General features: G+C 40.6%; 1 protein-coding gene across 5 annotated transcripts in view; it reads left to right on the top strand.

Annotated features, from left to right (window-relative positions):
- Positions 1–15,783, top strand: part of tjp1a (tight junction protein 1a) — a 174,442-nt gene that overhangs the window by 104,817 nt on the left and 53,842 nt on the right. For 4 of the 5 annotated variants that reach the window (XM_048520641.2, XM_048520639.2, XM_048520642.2 and 1 more), the window contains exons 11-19: positions 254–404; positions 1,311–1,419; positions 1,694–1,913; positions 2,270–2,454; positions 3,277–3,372; positions 5,126–5,208; positions 5,301–5,511; positions 14,179–14,279; positions 15,065–15,406. In XM_048520641.2, the coding sequence (XP_048376598.1) occupies positions 254–404; positions 1,311–1,419; positions 1,694–1,913; positions 2,270–2,454; positions 3,277–3,372; positions 5,126–5,208; positions 5,301–5,511; positions 14,179–14,279; positions 15,065–15,406 (1,498 nt within the window). The remainder of the gene's footprint in view (positions 1–253; positions 405–1,310; positions 1,420–1,693; positions 1,914–2,269; positions 2,455–3,276; positions 3,373–5,125; positions 5,209–5,300; positions 5,512–14,178; positions 14,280–15,064; positions 15,407–15,783) is intronic. The other variant, XM_059640092.1, reaches the window with a different exon arrangement.

Raw genomic sequence — 15,783 nt, 5'->3', positions numbered from 1 at the left:
TGAAATTTCCTTCTCTTCACTACTTAGACTAGATAGCATCTAAATTTCAATGCACAGGGCTTCAGACAATTGGTCATTTTGTTTTATTTTGGAAACTGCATAACAGTACTCGTGCTAGATACACCAGAAAGCAATGCATGTCCATACATAGCATGTACATTCTATTTACTGCGACCCCTTAAAAAAAACTTCAGCAAGTTTTGCCAATGGAGGTTTAACTGTTCTTTGCTGTAATCTCAATATTCTCTTTCAGACCAAGTATGAAGCTTGTGAAGTTTAAGAAGGGAGAAAGTGTTGGACTGCGCCTGGCTGGTGGAAATGATGTGGGAATATTTGTTGCTGGAGTATTGGAAGATAGCCCTGCAGCCAAAGAAGGTCTAGAGGAAGGAGATCAGATCCTCCGAGTAAGACAAGATGTTTGCAGTGATTTATGTTGGGTATCTGTTCAAAGCAGTCCTGATGAGATTCCATTGTTTCTAATGAATGAAGTAAAATTATTGTTAATAGTGACTTCTGGAATGGTGTATCTTGTACTTTGCTGTTTGACAATGATAAGTAGTTTTGTATTCATCAGTGAGATGTAACAAAATAGAGTTCACTAATTCTTGGGAGAGAAAGAAAATCTTCTACCTTTTAATACAATAGAATCCTTTAGTGTGGAAACAGGCCGTTTGGCCTAAAGAGTCCATGCTGACCTTCCAAAGAGCATTCCACCCAGACCCAAGCCCCTGCCTTAACCCAGTAACCCTACATTTCTCATGACTAACGCACCTAACCTAGACATCCCTCAAGACTACACAGTAATTTAGCATGGCCAGTCCACTAACTTGCACATCTTTGAATTATGAGTGGAAACTGGAGTACCTGGAGGAAAACAATGGAGAGCACGCAGACTCCGCACACACGTTGCCAGAGGGTGAAATTGAACCTGGGTCCCTGGTGGTATGAGGTAGCAGTGCTAACCACTGAGCTGGTTTTCTTTTCCCTAGTTTGGGCTACACATGACCTTGGACCTAACTACCCTCAAAGTATAAATAAAAATGAAATCATTGAAATAACTAATTTAGTTATGCTTAAAATCCAATTCAGAATAGGAACTGAAATTTTAAATTGATGTCGATCATGATTCATGACAATGTAGTGCCCTTGGTGAACCTTTTAAAGCTCATTTCAAGACACCAAGAGATTCAGCTTGGACTACGCATATGTATTTTTATGGGATGTCTTAAAAAGAAATGTTTAAAATGGGCAACTAATATTTTTAATGCATAGGGAAGTGTGACATTATCATCCAGTTGTCGTCTTTACAGGTAAATAATGTGGACTTTGCAAATATCATCCGTGAGGAAGCAGTCCTGTTCCTGCTCGACCTTCCAAAAGGAGATGAGGTCACTATCCTTGCACAGCAGAAGAAAGATGGTGAGTTGTTTCACTGTGGTTTCTTATTCACTTTGAGCTTGATGTAGCAGCTTTAAAGTGGAAGTCTTAGAACTGTTCCAAAGCAAGTGTAACAAAGTTGTTGAAGTTATCCTATAGATCTTTAATGCAAGCAGACTTATTTTTTGAAAAAAGAAATATTAGCTCAAGGGATTGTGTGACCTACTCCTATTTCTGTTATCAAATGTCTGAAATTGACCAATCTTATCTGTATCTTTAAATGTTGGTTTCATAACACAATACTTGCTTGTTCCAGTTTATCGTCGTATTGTGGAATCTGATGTGGGCGATTCCTTCTATATACGGACTCACTTTGACTATGAAAAGGAATCACCATATGGTTTAAGTTTTAACCGAGGCGAAGTATTCCGAGTGGTGGATACACTCTATAATGGGAAGCTGGGATCCTGGCTTGCAATTCGAATCGGCAGAAACCATAAGGAGGTGGAAAGGGGCATTATTCCAAACAGAAACAGGTGTGTGTTCAGTACTTTTACCCAATCAGCATTTTTGCTTCCATTTATATAATTTTATGTTTGTCGTAAACCTGAGGAATTGCCACCTGAAACTACAGGATTATACTATTGTCATTTGAAATGTTCCAGTAGTAGTCTGGAGAAAGACTGCACTAGAATGAAACCGAAGCACTTGTGATTAGGGCTCTGCGTGTTTGTCAAAGTAAGTTTAAAGATTTGTTTTAAAATAGAATTTGCACAGTAGAAGACACGAACATGATTTAAGTGCTCAAAATAAATTAAATGCAGCGTCAAATCATTGTTTAATTCCATGGTTTAATCACTGAGTAACTTTACTAATGTTTTGTGCTAACTAGAGCTGAACAGTTGTCTAGTGTGCAGTACACACTACCCAAGACTGCTGGTGGGGATCGGGCAGACTTCTGGAGGTTTCGTGGACTTCGCAGCTCAAAGAGAAATTTGAGGAAAAGCAGAGAAGATCTTGCAGCTCAACCAGTTCATACCAAGTTTCCAGCTTATGAGAGAGTTGTTCTTCGAGAAGGTAAAGGGGAAGGAACAAAGTCTTTACCAGGGTGAAGAAATCACTTTCTGCTCACTCGGGGTGATGGGGTGGCGGGGGGGATCCCTGTCAACCTAATTTTCTTTTATCATTTGTTCTCCGTGGGAGTACATGAAAACAAGTTCAGCTTGTCGGAATTCCCTTCAGTAAGGACAGTTTCACTTCATCCTAGTGGAGTCGACCCAACCAATATTGATTCTGTCAAGTATTATATCAAGTGATTTATTTAAATAAACACCTGATCCTTTTGGGAAACTGAGTATTGTTAAAGCTGGTATCATCTCAAAAGTATTGCCTTTATCTAGCCTCTGATCAGGCAGTCGGGTACCATACCTTTCCCAAGCAGTTATTAGGAGGCAGACAGCTGGCAGATTAAGTCAAAATGCTTGCTCTTCCTATTGCAGTGTTGCTCACTGTTCCCGACCAACTGTGGGACATGGTTACCAGCCTGTTCAATTTTATGTATATCATTGAGAAAAACAATTGAATGAAGGCAGGGTAATGATTGTTATTGTGGTAACTTTGAATTGTATGTTAGATCTTGGAATGATGAAATCACTGATGTGCAGATGTCATTTTTAATCAACTGCCTGTGTTCTTGGCTTTACATACATCAGTCCTATGAATTCTAAATGCCTTTTAATCCCATGTTTCCTCCTGTCCTACTCCCTACCCCAGATTAACAATGACCTAATGAGTCACCCAACTGAATGTCTAAACAAGTCGAAATGTGTTGAAATAATGAAGAGTGATTTATAATATACACTACACAGTGCTGCTTCTGATAATTTTTTTTTTTCAAAGCTGGTTTCCTGAGGCCAGTAGTCATCTTCGGACCTCTTGCTGATATTGCTCGAGAGAAACTTGCACGGGAAGAGCCAGATTTGTATGAAATTGCAAGTAAGGTTTTCTGTTCTGTTCCTTAGAATCATAGTCATTTACTGCACAGCAGGCCGTTCAGCCCTTCAAAGTTTAAACTGGTTGGTTCAACTGACCTACTCTGTAGCCCTTCAAATGTTCATCCAGTTTGCCTTTGAAAACTGATTTGTTTTTGCACCAAGTGCCTTTGTGGTCAGCAATTATTGTGGCAATAGTTGGTGCTGAGAGTATTCTTGTAAGTGAGGGATATCCTCTGATTCTTCATGCAGGTGACCATAATTCACGTGAGCATGGGTATTAAATTTTCATTTGAGCAGAGCTACCATCATTGTGAAGGAGACTTTAGCAGTAATCTGTTTATGCGTTAGCGTCCAGGAGCAATATGCATTTGATACTGACTTTGGTTCTTCCAAACCATAAAATGTGCAACTAATAATTGGATATTTTATGTAATTCATGACATTGCAAATTAGCTCATCCCTAAGTTACATTTAGATGAGATTCCACAAGATTGCATTTTGTACCAACATTGAATTAAACTGAATCTTTCAAAGGCTCCTTGAAATTTCGTTCAGTTTTGAAGTTTGTAGATTACCTTCAGATTCTTAATATCCCTTTGTCTTAAATTATTGCCATCTGCACATAACACTGCTTTCCAAGTATGCGTCACCCCAAATTTTCAAGTTGTTAAATGGTTTAGATCTAGCCTCTAGCCAAAGTGGGCACGTGGTCTCATAAATAGTTGCCTTGCGGAAACTGTGTTTGCATTTCATGGAATTGAATTTACTGGGATTCTATTTCTGGAGATAACTAATTGTATTGATGTTGTCTTTAGAACTGTAGAAAGTTCTTGGTCTTATTGCCTTGTATGCCATGACACTTGGATGCCTATCCAATTTCTTTTTTTTTTGCAATGTTATGAGGGTTTCTAACTCTACCATCCTTTCTAGGCATTGAGTTCCACATCCCCCTCACCTGCTGGTTGAAATATTTCCCTATGGAACTCCTCTAAACCTCCTATCTCTCATTGTAAATGTATGGTGCCCTTTTGTTATACAGTCAGACAGCATGGTCACAGAGCCCTTGGTCCAACCCTCCCATGCTGAACAAGTTTCCAAAACTAAGTTGGTCCCACTTACCTGTATTTGGCCCATATCCCCCTAAACCTTTCCTATTCATGTACCTGTCCAAATGTCTTTTAAATGTTGTGACTGTACGTGCATCTGGATGTTTTAAACGAGGAGAGCAGTGACTTCCTATTCACACTATCGAGATCCTTTTAAATTCCCTTAAGTTGCAACTAGTTGTTTTCTCAACATCCTTTTGCTGAGAAAACAACCCAGCCTATTCAATCTTTCCTCAAAACTAAAATTCTTTCTATTCAAGTTTAATGGATCCTACTGTTTAAGGTATGCTGGAGCCAGATTCAGTTACGGATTACTGAAGGGAACTAGATAAACATCTGAAGATAAATTTGCAGATTGAGGGAGAGGTGATGAATCAGTTATTTATTTTTTTGTCACATATTTAGAAAGATAGTGAAAAGGGTGTCATTGCCACAATCTGGCACCATTTTGAGTTATAAAAAGAAATGCGTTCATCCTCTGTGTAAGGGGTCCTAACTTAATTGCTTTGCAGAGGTGATAGGCTAAATTGTGTACTGTTTTAACATAGTCTGAACAGTGACGGGGCGTTCAGTGAATTGGAAATGAGACGGGTTTGATTATTTGACTTTAAACTGTTCTGCTTTTTAAATGGTACTGTCTGAACACAGGGAGTGAGCCGAGAGATGCTGGCACTGATCAACGCAGTTCTGGAATTATTCGACTACATACTATCAAACAAGTCATCGACAGAGTAAGGCTACTTCCTGTGCATAAGCAATTTTTGATTATGAATATGAACCAGACCTCATATTTACAAGTTCCTATCTGCCTTTGTTACACTAGGATAAGCATGCAGTTTTGGACATTACTCCAAATGCAGTGGACCGTTTGAATTATGCACAGTGGTACCCAATTGTAATCTTCCTAAATCCTGACTCCAAACAAGGTGTTAAGACCATGCGGCAAAGACTCTGTCCTGAGTCCCGAAAGAGTGCTAGAAAGTTGTTTGAGCGTGCTTTGAAACTACGTAAAAACAATCATCATCTCTTCACATGTGAGTATAATACACCATTCCTAAATGTACTGCAAATATTACTGGACTTTCATGTAACTGAGGGCTTTTATATTTGTGTGTACATACTATTCTGAATGTTAGGAGCAGATTCATACATAATTTTAAATATTATAAGCCAGCCATCAGTTATCCATCTTTCATGACGTAAGGTTTTCTTAAGTTGCTTCACACGCAATGAAATATTTCTGTAATGTTGCCACTTACGCAGAATATTAAAAATTGAGGTGGAGACCTAAAAGTGTCAGGGTGCAGATGGTGATGTATAAATGAGAATTGGTGCTATTTAGAATTCAACCAGCTTAGCTTTGGATGGACGCAGGTTTCTAGAGAATATAGTGTTTGTGGCTGGCAGGGTCAGCTCTGCAGTAATCCAGTCTGGAAGTAACAGCAGCATGGATGATGGTTTCTGCAACGGATGAACTGAGAGTTAGATGCAAAGATTAAGGTTTGTAATCTTGATAGTAAAGAGGATGTGGTGTCAGAAACTTGAATGCAGAATTGTAAACATGGGGGAGGCCATGGCCTAGTGGTATTATTACTGGGCTGTTAATCCAGAGACCCAGATAACATTTGTGAGGACCTGAATTCGAATTCCACCATGACAAACGGCGAAATTTGAATTCAGTGAAATACCTGGAATTAAGAATCTAATGATGACCATGAAACCATTGTCGATTGTTGGAAAAACCCTTCTGGCTCAGAAATATCATTTTAGGGAAGGAAACTGCCATCCTTACCTGGTCTAGCCTGCATGTGACTCGTGGTTGACTGTGAAGTGCCCCCTGGGCATTTAGGCATGGGCAATAAATGCTGCCTAACCAGAGATGCCCTCATCCCCTTAATGAAGAAAGAAAAAAAGACAGCCTGGTTCAGCCTTAAATGGCAATCCAAGAGAAGGGTTGAGTTTGATATTTAAGGACCAGTGTTTGTGACTTCAGTCTGATCCATTGCTGGATGTCAGTCAAGCAGTCTGACTTAGCAGGGGCAACAGATGTGTTGGGAGAGGTGGTGAAACAAAAGTGTTTCTCGCTGTTGGTGCATATGTGGGGATACCTTCCAGTGGTTGGAGTCATGCCTGACACAAATGATCATGGTTTTGGGAGGTCCGTCATCTCAGCTCCAAGACAACTCTGCAGGAGTTCCTCAGGGTAGTGTCCCAGGCCCAACCATCTTCAGCTGCTTCATCAGTGACCTTCCCTCTGTCATAAGGTCAGAGGTGGGGATGTTCACCAATGATTGCACAATGTTCAGCACCATTTGTGACTCCTCAGATACTGAAGCAGTCCATGTTCACATGCAACAAAATTTGGACAATACCCAGGCTTGGGCTGACAAGTAGCTAGTGACTTTCACACCCCACAAATGCCAGGCAATGGCTATCACAAATGAGATACAATCCAGTCACCATCCTTTGACATTCAATGGTGTTACCATCACCTGAGTTCCCCTCTATCAACATCCTGGGGCTTACCATTGACCAGAAAAACAACTGGTCTCACCACATTAACCGAGTGGCTACAAGAGAAGTCCAGAAGCTGGAAATACTGCGATGAATTAACTCATCTCCTGAGTCCCCAAAGCCTGTCCACCATCTACAAGGCACAAGTCAGGAGTGTGGTGCAATACTCCCCACTTGCTTGGATGAGTGCAGCCCCCAACAACACTCAAGAAGCTTGACACCATCGAGGACAAAGCAGCTCCCTTGATTGGCACTACATCTACAAGCATTCACTCCCTCCCACCGATGCTCAGTAGCAGCAGTGTGTATTATCAACAAGATGCTCTGCAGAAATTCACCAAAGATCCTCAGGCAGCACCTTCCAAACCTACGACCACTTCTATCTAGAAGGACAAGGGCAGCAGATATTTGGCAACGCAATCGCTCCCAACTTCCTCTCCAAGTCACTCACCATCCTGACTTGGAAATATATCCCTGTTCCTTCACTGTCACTAGGTCAAAATCCTGGAATTCCCTCCCTAATAGCATTGTGGGTCAACCCACAGCGGGAGGAATGCAGCAGTTCAAAAAGGCAGCTCACCACCACCATTTCAAGGGCAACTAGGGATGGGCAAAATAATGCTGGCCAGCCAGTGATGCCCACATCCCACAAATTAATAAAAATGTTCTTTGATACCATCAAAAGACAGCTTGTGTTTGAGCGATTGGAAGTGGTTAAGGGTCTTAAGTGTCTCAAAGCAGACAGAATTATTGCTTAATTATTGATCTGAAGGAAGATGTTTGTAATGTAACATCACCCTAAGTGAAGCATATACATGCTTTGTGGGATATGGTTATTTCGGCTTGATTCCTATTTTGATTGAAAATTCTGATCAGCTGCTTAAGTGCCCAAGGTACGTAGGAGCTGTGACTAATTTTCTTCATAGTTGCATTTGTAGACCTTGGGTGAAATTTATGAATGCCACAGTGTTTGACTTCAGTCTTAAACTTATCAATGATCTATTGTTTAAGTTAGGAGAGAAGTTGAGCTTTGTTACTATTGCATTTGCACTTCTGGAAAGCTTTGTCACTGAAACTTGTTTAATAGGTTATAGTTATTTAGTTTTTCAGTGATGTTTCAAAGAAATGCCTTAAGAACAAAGATTAGTTTAAATATAGACCACTTTGCTTAACCAGGGAAGTTAAAGATATCATCAAATTTAAAAAAAACAAATAACATGGTAAAGATTTGTGGTGAGTCAGCTGTTTAGAAGTTTTAAGAACCAACAAAATCAAGATAAAGACTAGCTTCGAGGGTAGACTTGCAAATAATATCAAGATGGATAGCGAAAGCTGAAAATAATCTGTCTGTTAATGTTGTGAAGCTAAAGACCTTCTCATCGACTTTAGAAAGAAAGGAGGAGAACACTCCCTATCTATATCAATGGAACTGAGGTTCAGAGACTGAAAAGACAATCAAGAAGGCACAACAACTCTTCGCTTTTTCCTCAAGCGGCTCAGGAAATTTGGCATGCCCATAAGAACCCCCCCCACCACCCTGAACTTCTACAGGTGCACCATAGAAAGCATTCTGTCTGGTTGCATAATGGCCTGATATGGCAACTGTTCTGCCCAGGACCAAAACTACAGAAGGTGGTGTGCATGGGCCTGACCATTACAGAAGTCAACCTTCCATCCATGGACTCCATTTACACGGTCCAGCGTCATGGAAAGGTGGCCAACATCATCAAAGACTCGTTGCATCCTGGTAATGACCTACTACAACCACTTCTGTCAGACAGAAGATACAGAAGCCTGAACACACACGAGCAGGTTCATGAACAGATTCTTTCTGGCTATCGTCAGTCTTTTGAACAGACTTTAGCTTCATAATGTAACCTGTATGCCTCCACGTTTTTGATCTGTGCATCCTTTGCTTGCTGTGATCTGCCTGTACGCTTGTAAACAAAGCTTTTAACTATATATTAGTACAGTTGACAATAAATCAGTCATTTAATCCATCAAAATATATAGCTAGGAAGAGAGATCCTAAGATGATCGGCTTGATGGGGAATCAGGAAATGGTAGAGGAGTTGAGTAAATACTTTGCATCAGTCTTCATGGCCAAGGGCACAAATAATATTTCAGAAGTACTAATTAGCCAAGAGACAAAGAGGAAAATGAAATAATTAAATAACTGTTACTAGTGAAAATGTACTAAGGAAATTAATGGGGATTAAAATTGATTTCCCTGGACTTGCTGAGTTACATCCTAAGATATCACACAGGAGATTCTGTGTCCATGAGCGTGAATTCATGACGGTATGTTGCCTCCCTGATGCCAAGGTCAAGGATGTATCTCAATGATTGCAGCATATTATCAAAGTGGGAAGTGAGAGACAGAAGTTGTACACATTGGTTAGAACAACATAATTAAGGGGAAGGGCTGAGGCTTTGCAGAGTGATATAGGACGTGATGTTGAAGGTTAAAAAGCACAACCTCAAATAGTTTCTGGATTACTTCTGGTGCCACATACTAGTGAAAGTAGGAATAAGAAGATAGCCATTGATTTTCATGCCCTGAAGAGATGTTGCAGTGGAAAAGGGTCAGATTTTTGGATCATTGGGATCTCTTCTCGGGTAGAAAAGATTTGTTCAAAAGTGACAAGCTTCACCTTAACTATAAGGAGACCTATATCCTGGTTGGGAGATATGCTAGTGCTATTTTGAGAGCTTTTAAGTTAATAGGAAGGGTCATACAATCCTAAGTAATTGTGAGAATAGACAGACAGATGAAGATGGTTCTGAATTTAAAACAAGAGCTAGTTAGTTGGAAAAGCAGATAAGAGCAAGTCAGATAATGATACAACTCCGAATCAAACTGCATTTATTTCAATGCAGGGGCCTTACAGGTAAGGTAGATGAATTCAGAGCATGTATAGGAACATGGAACATGATAGCTATTATAGAAACCTGGTTGAGGGAGGCCAAGGACTGGCAGGTCAGTGTCCTGTGGTTTAGATGCGATGGAATGATAGGCAAGAGAGGAAGGTAACTGACGTTTTTGATTAGGGAAAACATTACTGCTTAATGTAGGGATAGTATTCCTGTGGAATCATCCAGTGAAGCTGTATGGGTGGTACTCTGAAATAAGAAGGGGATGATCACCTTGATGGGACTGTACTATAGGCCTTAATAGTCAGGAAAGTTGAGGAGTAAAAATGCAGAGAGATCTCAACTGTGTAAGAATAATAGGGTTATAATAGACTGGGACTGTCTTGGTATTAAGGGTTTGGATGGTGAGGAATTTAAGTGTTGAAAATTTTCTTGATCAATATGTAGGTGTACCCAGTAGAGAAGGAACAAAACATGACCTCTTTGGAAACAAGGCAGCTGTAGTGACTGAAGTGATAATGGGGGAGCACTTTTGGACCAGTTTCGTAATTCTATGTTTTAAAATATTTATGGAAAAGGATAGGTGTTGAGTAAAAGTTGATCTTCTGGATTTGGACTAAGGCATATTTTGGTAGTATGACACCAAAGCCTTCAAGTGTTGATTGGAGTAGACTGTTCTTGAGTAAAGGGACATCTGAAAAGTGGAAGGCTTTCAAAAGTGAGATAACAAATGTTCGGAGGCATTATGTTCCTGTTAGAAGAAAAGTAAGGCAGTAAGAGTAGGGAACAATGAATACAGATATTGGGGCTCTGGTCGAGGATAAAGAGAAGTCATATTAGTCTAGACAATTGGGATTAAGTGAATCTCTTCACTGTAAGAGGTGTGGGGACATCCTGAAGGGGAAAATCAGGACAGCTAAAAGCGGATCTGAGATAAGGTTAAGGATAATCCAAAGAGATGCTACAAGTATATTAAGAACAAAAGACCAATTAGGAAGAGAGTAAGCCTCCTTACACATCAACAAGGAACCACAGGAAATAAATATTTCATATCAGTTTTTACTGTGGAGAAAGAAATGGAGGCTAGCGAACTTTGGAGAAATAAATTTTCATATCTTAAACAGTCCTTTTACAGAACGGGAAGTACTGGAGATCTTCAAAGCGCATAAAAGATGGATTAATCTCCAAAACCAGACCATGTGTGCCCTAGGACGTTATAGGAAGTTAGGGAAGAAATTGCAGGGCTGCTGGCAGAGATATTTGTATTATCTACAGCTGCAGAAAAGCTGTAAGGAGAAGCCTGGGAACTATAGATCTGTAAGTATGACATCAGTGATAATGGGAACTGCAGATGCTGGAGAATTCCAAGATAACAAAATGTGAGGCTGGATGAACACAGCAGGCCCAGCAGCATCTCAGGAGCACAAAAGCTGACGTTTCGAGGGTCTAGGCCCGAAACGTCAGCTTTTGTGCTCCTGAGATGCTGCTTGGCCTGCTGTGTTCATCCAGCCTCACATTTTGTTATCTTAGTATGACATCAGTGATGGGTAAATTATTGGAGGGATTTCTAAGTTAGGATTTATGTGTACATGGAGAGGCAGGGATTGATTAGGGATAGTCAGCATGACTTTATGCATGAAAATTTTTTCTCTCAAATTGATTGTTTTTGAAGACTTAATCAAAAAGATTGAGAGCAGAGCAGTAGACTTTACTAAAGACTTTGAAACAGTTCCACATGGTGGGCCACCTAGTAAAGTTAGATCACATGGGATTCAGGAAGTGCTTGCCAGTTCAAAATTAGCTTGACAGTATGAGACAGGGTGTTAGTAGAGGGTTGTTGCCATGTTGTGGCACTGGCTGGTCGCTTTTGTCCCTCCCCCTGATTTTTGTCACCATCATCCAGACAGCTCGTTGAGTGAGTTCTTCTGGGTCGAAAGACAATTCTGGGTCGCTGCTGCAGTTCTGAATCCCCCATGTGAGGAGTGTGGTCAGGTACTGTTGTGCCATCACATCCAGGTAGCAACTTTGTCTTCATGTCCTGAAGCACTACCTTTTATGTTGACCCCCTCCTAAGGTGGTATGCGCTGATGTATTTTTTCCTTCAGGAGCATTGGCTCTGGTATGATATGCTGGCCTTCATTACAATAGGAACTGAGTGTAGGAGCAAAGAGGTCCTTCACCAGCTGTACAGGGCCCTGGTGAGGCCGCACCTGGAGTATTGTGGCAGTTCTGGTCTCCAAATTTGGGGAAGGACATTCTGGCTGTTGAGGGAGTGCAGCGTAAGTTCATGAGGTCAATTCCTGGAATGGCGGGACTATCATGTGTTGAAAGATTGGAGCGACTGGGCTTGTATACACTTGAGTTTAGAAGGATGAGGGGATCTGATTGAGGTGTATAAGATTATTAAGGGATTGGACACTCTGGAGGCAGGAAGCATGTTTCCGTTGATGGGGGAGTCCAGAACCAGACAACACAGTTTAAAAATAAGGGGTAGGCCATTTAGAACAGAGTTGAGGAGAAACCTCTTCACCCAGAGAGTGTTGGATATATGGAATGCTCTGCCCCAGAAGGCACTGGAGGCCAACTGTCTGGATACTTTCAAGAAAGAGATGGACGGAGCTCTTAAAGATAGTGGAATCGAGGGTTATGGGGATAAGGCAGGAACAGGATACTGACTGTGGATGATCAGCCATGATAACGAATGGTGGTGATGGCTCGAAGGGCCGAATGGCCTACTCCTGCACCTATTGTCTTCTGACATGCAGTTCCTGTTCAAGGAGTGTCCATAGTGTTAAGGCCACTATAAAAGTTGTAGTAGAACATTTAGAAATACATAGTACAATAAAGCAGAGTTGGTTGACTTCATGAAGAGGAAATCGTTCTTGACAAATTTGAGAATTTTTTTGGAAGTGGTAACAAACAGGATAGATTAAAGGTAGCCAGTTGGTTTAATATATTAGATTTTGAAGATTTCACTTGATAAGGCAATGCGTGTTAACTCAATAATAAATGCGCATTGTGTTGTGGATAGTATATTAGCGTGGATAGTATATTAGCATGGCTAGAGCACTGGCTAACTCATAGATGGTAGGAATTGGGATAAAAAATGATATTTTTAGGATGTCACTGTCTAATTGGTGGTTTGCCACAGGGATCAGTATTAGGGCCACAATACTTCACAATACATATTAACAACTTGGATGTGGGAAACAAATGTAGCAGATGATATACACAGGTGGGAAGGCATGGAGGATATCACAGTGAATGGAGATATACAGGCAGGTTGAGTGGGCAAACATTTGGAACAAAGATTATGGGAAAATATGAGGTTGCACTTTGGGAGCAGCAGTTGATGACTATTTATTTAAATGGAGAAAGACTGTAGAAAGCTATAGCACAGAAGGATTTGAGTCCTTGCACATGAATCACAAAATGCAAACACCGAAGGTAAAGTGAAGGCAAGTGGAATATTGGGATTTATTCCAAAGAGAATGGAGTTTAAAAATCTTGCTGGAATGATACAAGATACAGAGGAGACCACACCTAGAACACTGAACAGTTTTGAACTGCTTATCTCAGGAAAGACATGCTGGCATTGGAGGCTGTCCAGAGAATGTTGACTAGATTTGATTCCAGACATGAAGGGATTTTCTTTAAAGGAAAGGTTGAGTAGGTTTGAAGTTTACAAGTATGAGATACCACCTTTACTGAGACATAGAAGTTTCTTAGACTCTTGAAAGTGTAGATATTGTGAGGCTATTTCCCCTTATGGGAGAGTCCAGGACCAGAGGACATAATGTCAGAGTAAGGGGTTGCCCATTCAAGACAGATGAGGAATTTCGTTTCTTGGGATAGCAAATCTATGTGAAATTCTTTATCACAGAGGCCTGCTGAGGCTGGATTATTAAGTATATTCAAGGCTGAGATTATCGAATTTTGAATCAGTAAGGGAATCAAGGATTAAGAGGAAAAGGGAGAAGAGTTGATGACTATCAGATCAGCCATGATCTCATTGAATGGCAACCAGATATAAGTTGAATGGTTTATCTGTTCTGTGTCTTATGGTCTTTGAAGAATATTGTGGTTGGAATATTTTATGATGTGCACCCTAACAGAAGAGGGAGTGCATTATTCTCCTTGATGCAAAACTATCTTGTTTTGCTTGTGTACAAGATCAACTTCATTTATGTAGGAAGTGCCTGTGGACTTTGATTTTTGTAGAGGTATTGATGAAAGGATTTTGAGAAGATCTTGATTTAAGGGTTTTGCTAAGGAACTGAAATTTTAACAGATTTTGTAACTTCTCTTTACAGCTAACATCAATTTGAATTCAATGAACGAAGGCTGGTATGGGGCTCTGAAGGAATCTGTTCAGCATCAACAGAGCCAGTTAGTTTGGGTATCAGAGGGCAAGGTAGGATGAAAATTACTTACACTGTGCAGTTTTGACTTAAATTATAATATTAAAATCTTTCCTTCCCCACTGCATGACATCCTGAGGAGGCAGTAGCTCACTTTGCTTTATGGTCTGTACCTATACTGTAGGGGATGAGTAAACTGCACATTCCTCTTTTGTTCTGTGACATCAAGAATTTGCAACACCACATATCTAGTTCCTTTGGAAGAACAGAAAGGGGGAATTGTTGAACCAGTAAATGTTTTTTGGTGTTTGTAATCTGTGAGCATATGAACTCCAGAAAGTATTCTGAAAATGAAAGTTCCTGGGAGATTTGTTTCTATTGTTTGGAAGGAAAGTTGATGACCAGAGGGCTACTGAAGCGCACAAGTAAGTTGCAAGTTTTGAAGGTGTATTACACTTTGTCCTAATTCACATGGGGGTGTAAATCAGCCAGTGTTCCTATTCCTGATCAGCACAGAATGATCTTGGCTTGTATGAAATCAGGCTTGTGAAGAATGTAGATTTGAAAATTTATGCTGGAAGGTCGTCATCACCACATTGTGCGACCTCACCACCCTTCTCCTCCACCCCTCCTTCTCCCTCTGCCGCCGCCCCCCCCTTCTCCCTCCGCCCCCCACCCTGGCCATTTCTCTAGGATCTCAACAAGGCTTACCACCTTTGACAGAAATCTTTGAGGAGGAATGTCCTTCACATTCCCAATAATCTAGCTGGTCAGTGGACTTTCATAAACTACTTGGCAGGTCAACAAAGTGTTGAATGTTTGACTGTTCTTTTTGCAGGCTGATGGTACAGCAGAGGATGACCTTGACTTGCACGATGATCGCCTGTCATATTTGTCAGCTCCAGGCAGTGAGTACTCTATGTACAGCACAGACAGTAGACATACTTCGGATTATGATGACACTGATACTGAAGGTGGTGCCTACACTGACCAAGAATTGGATGAGACACTCAATGATGAAATTGGTCCTGCAGAGTCTGCCATAACACGGTCTTCAGAACCTGTAAGAGATGATTCATCAATGATGCACCCTGAGTCAATGGCACCGGCCTTCCCATCCTATCCAGTACAAGTGCAGAGAGTGGACTCTCCTGTATTTAAGCCTTTGTCTAATCAACAGGTCAGTTCATGCTATGGTTTAAGCAGTGCGGTGTGCTTGATTAAGTGGTAATATGCTATGTTAAAGGCAAAGCTTATTATGATTCTGTCTCTTTTCTTGGAAAGTCTATGGAAAGGGAATTGCTATGACTATAATGTTAAGTCAAGAATTGATTTTGCTTTGTATGTTTCAATATGGAAAACAGTTCCCAGGTGCTTCATGGCCATGAGGTAAAAATGAATATTAAAGTGAAGAAGGAAGTTTTTTAGTACAGATTTTGAATATGGTGAAGCTTTTCAATTTGGTATCTGGACATATCACAGAAATAAAAATTTGAGAACCAGTGTATATGCTGCATGAGAGGAAAATACTGATTAGTTGGCAAGTGGAATCTGATC

The sequence above is a fragment of the Stegostoma tigrinum genome, chromosome 36, assembly GCF_030684315.1.
Source record: "Stegostoma tigrinum isolate sSteTig4 chromosome 36, sSteTig4.hap1, whole genome shotgun sequence".
In the NCBI taxonomy this organism is placed as follows: Eukaryota; Metazoa; Chordata; class Chondrichthyes; order Orectolobiformes; family Stegostomatidae; genus Stegostoma; species Stegostoma tigrinum.
This window is presented reverse-complemented; position numbering and strand designations above follow the sequence as displayed.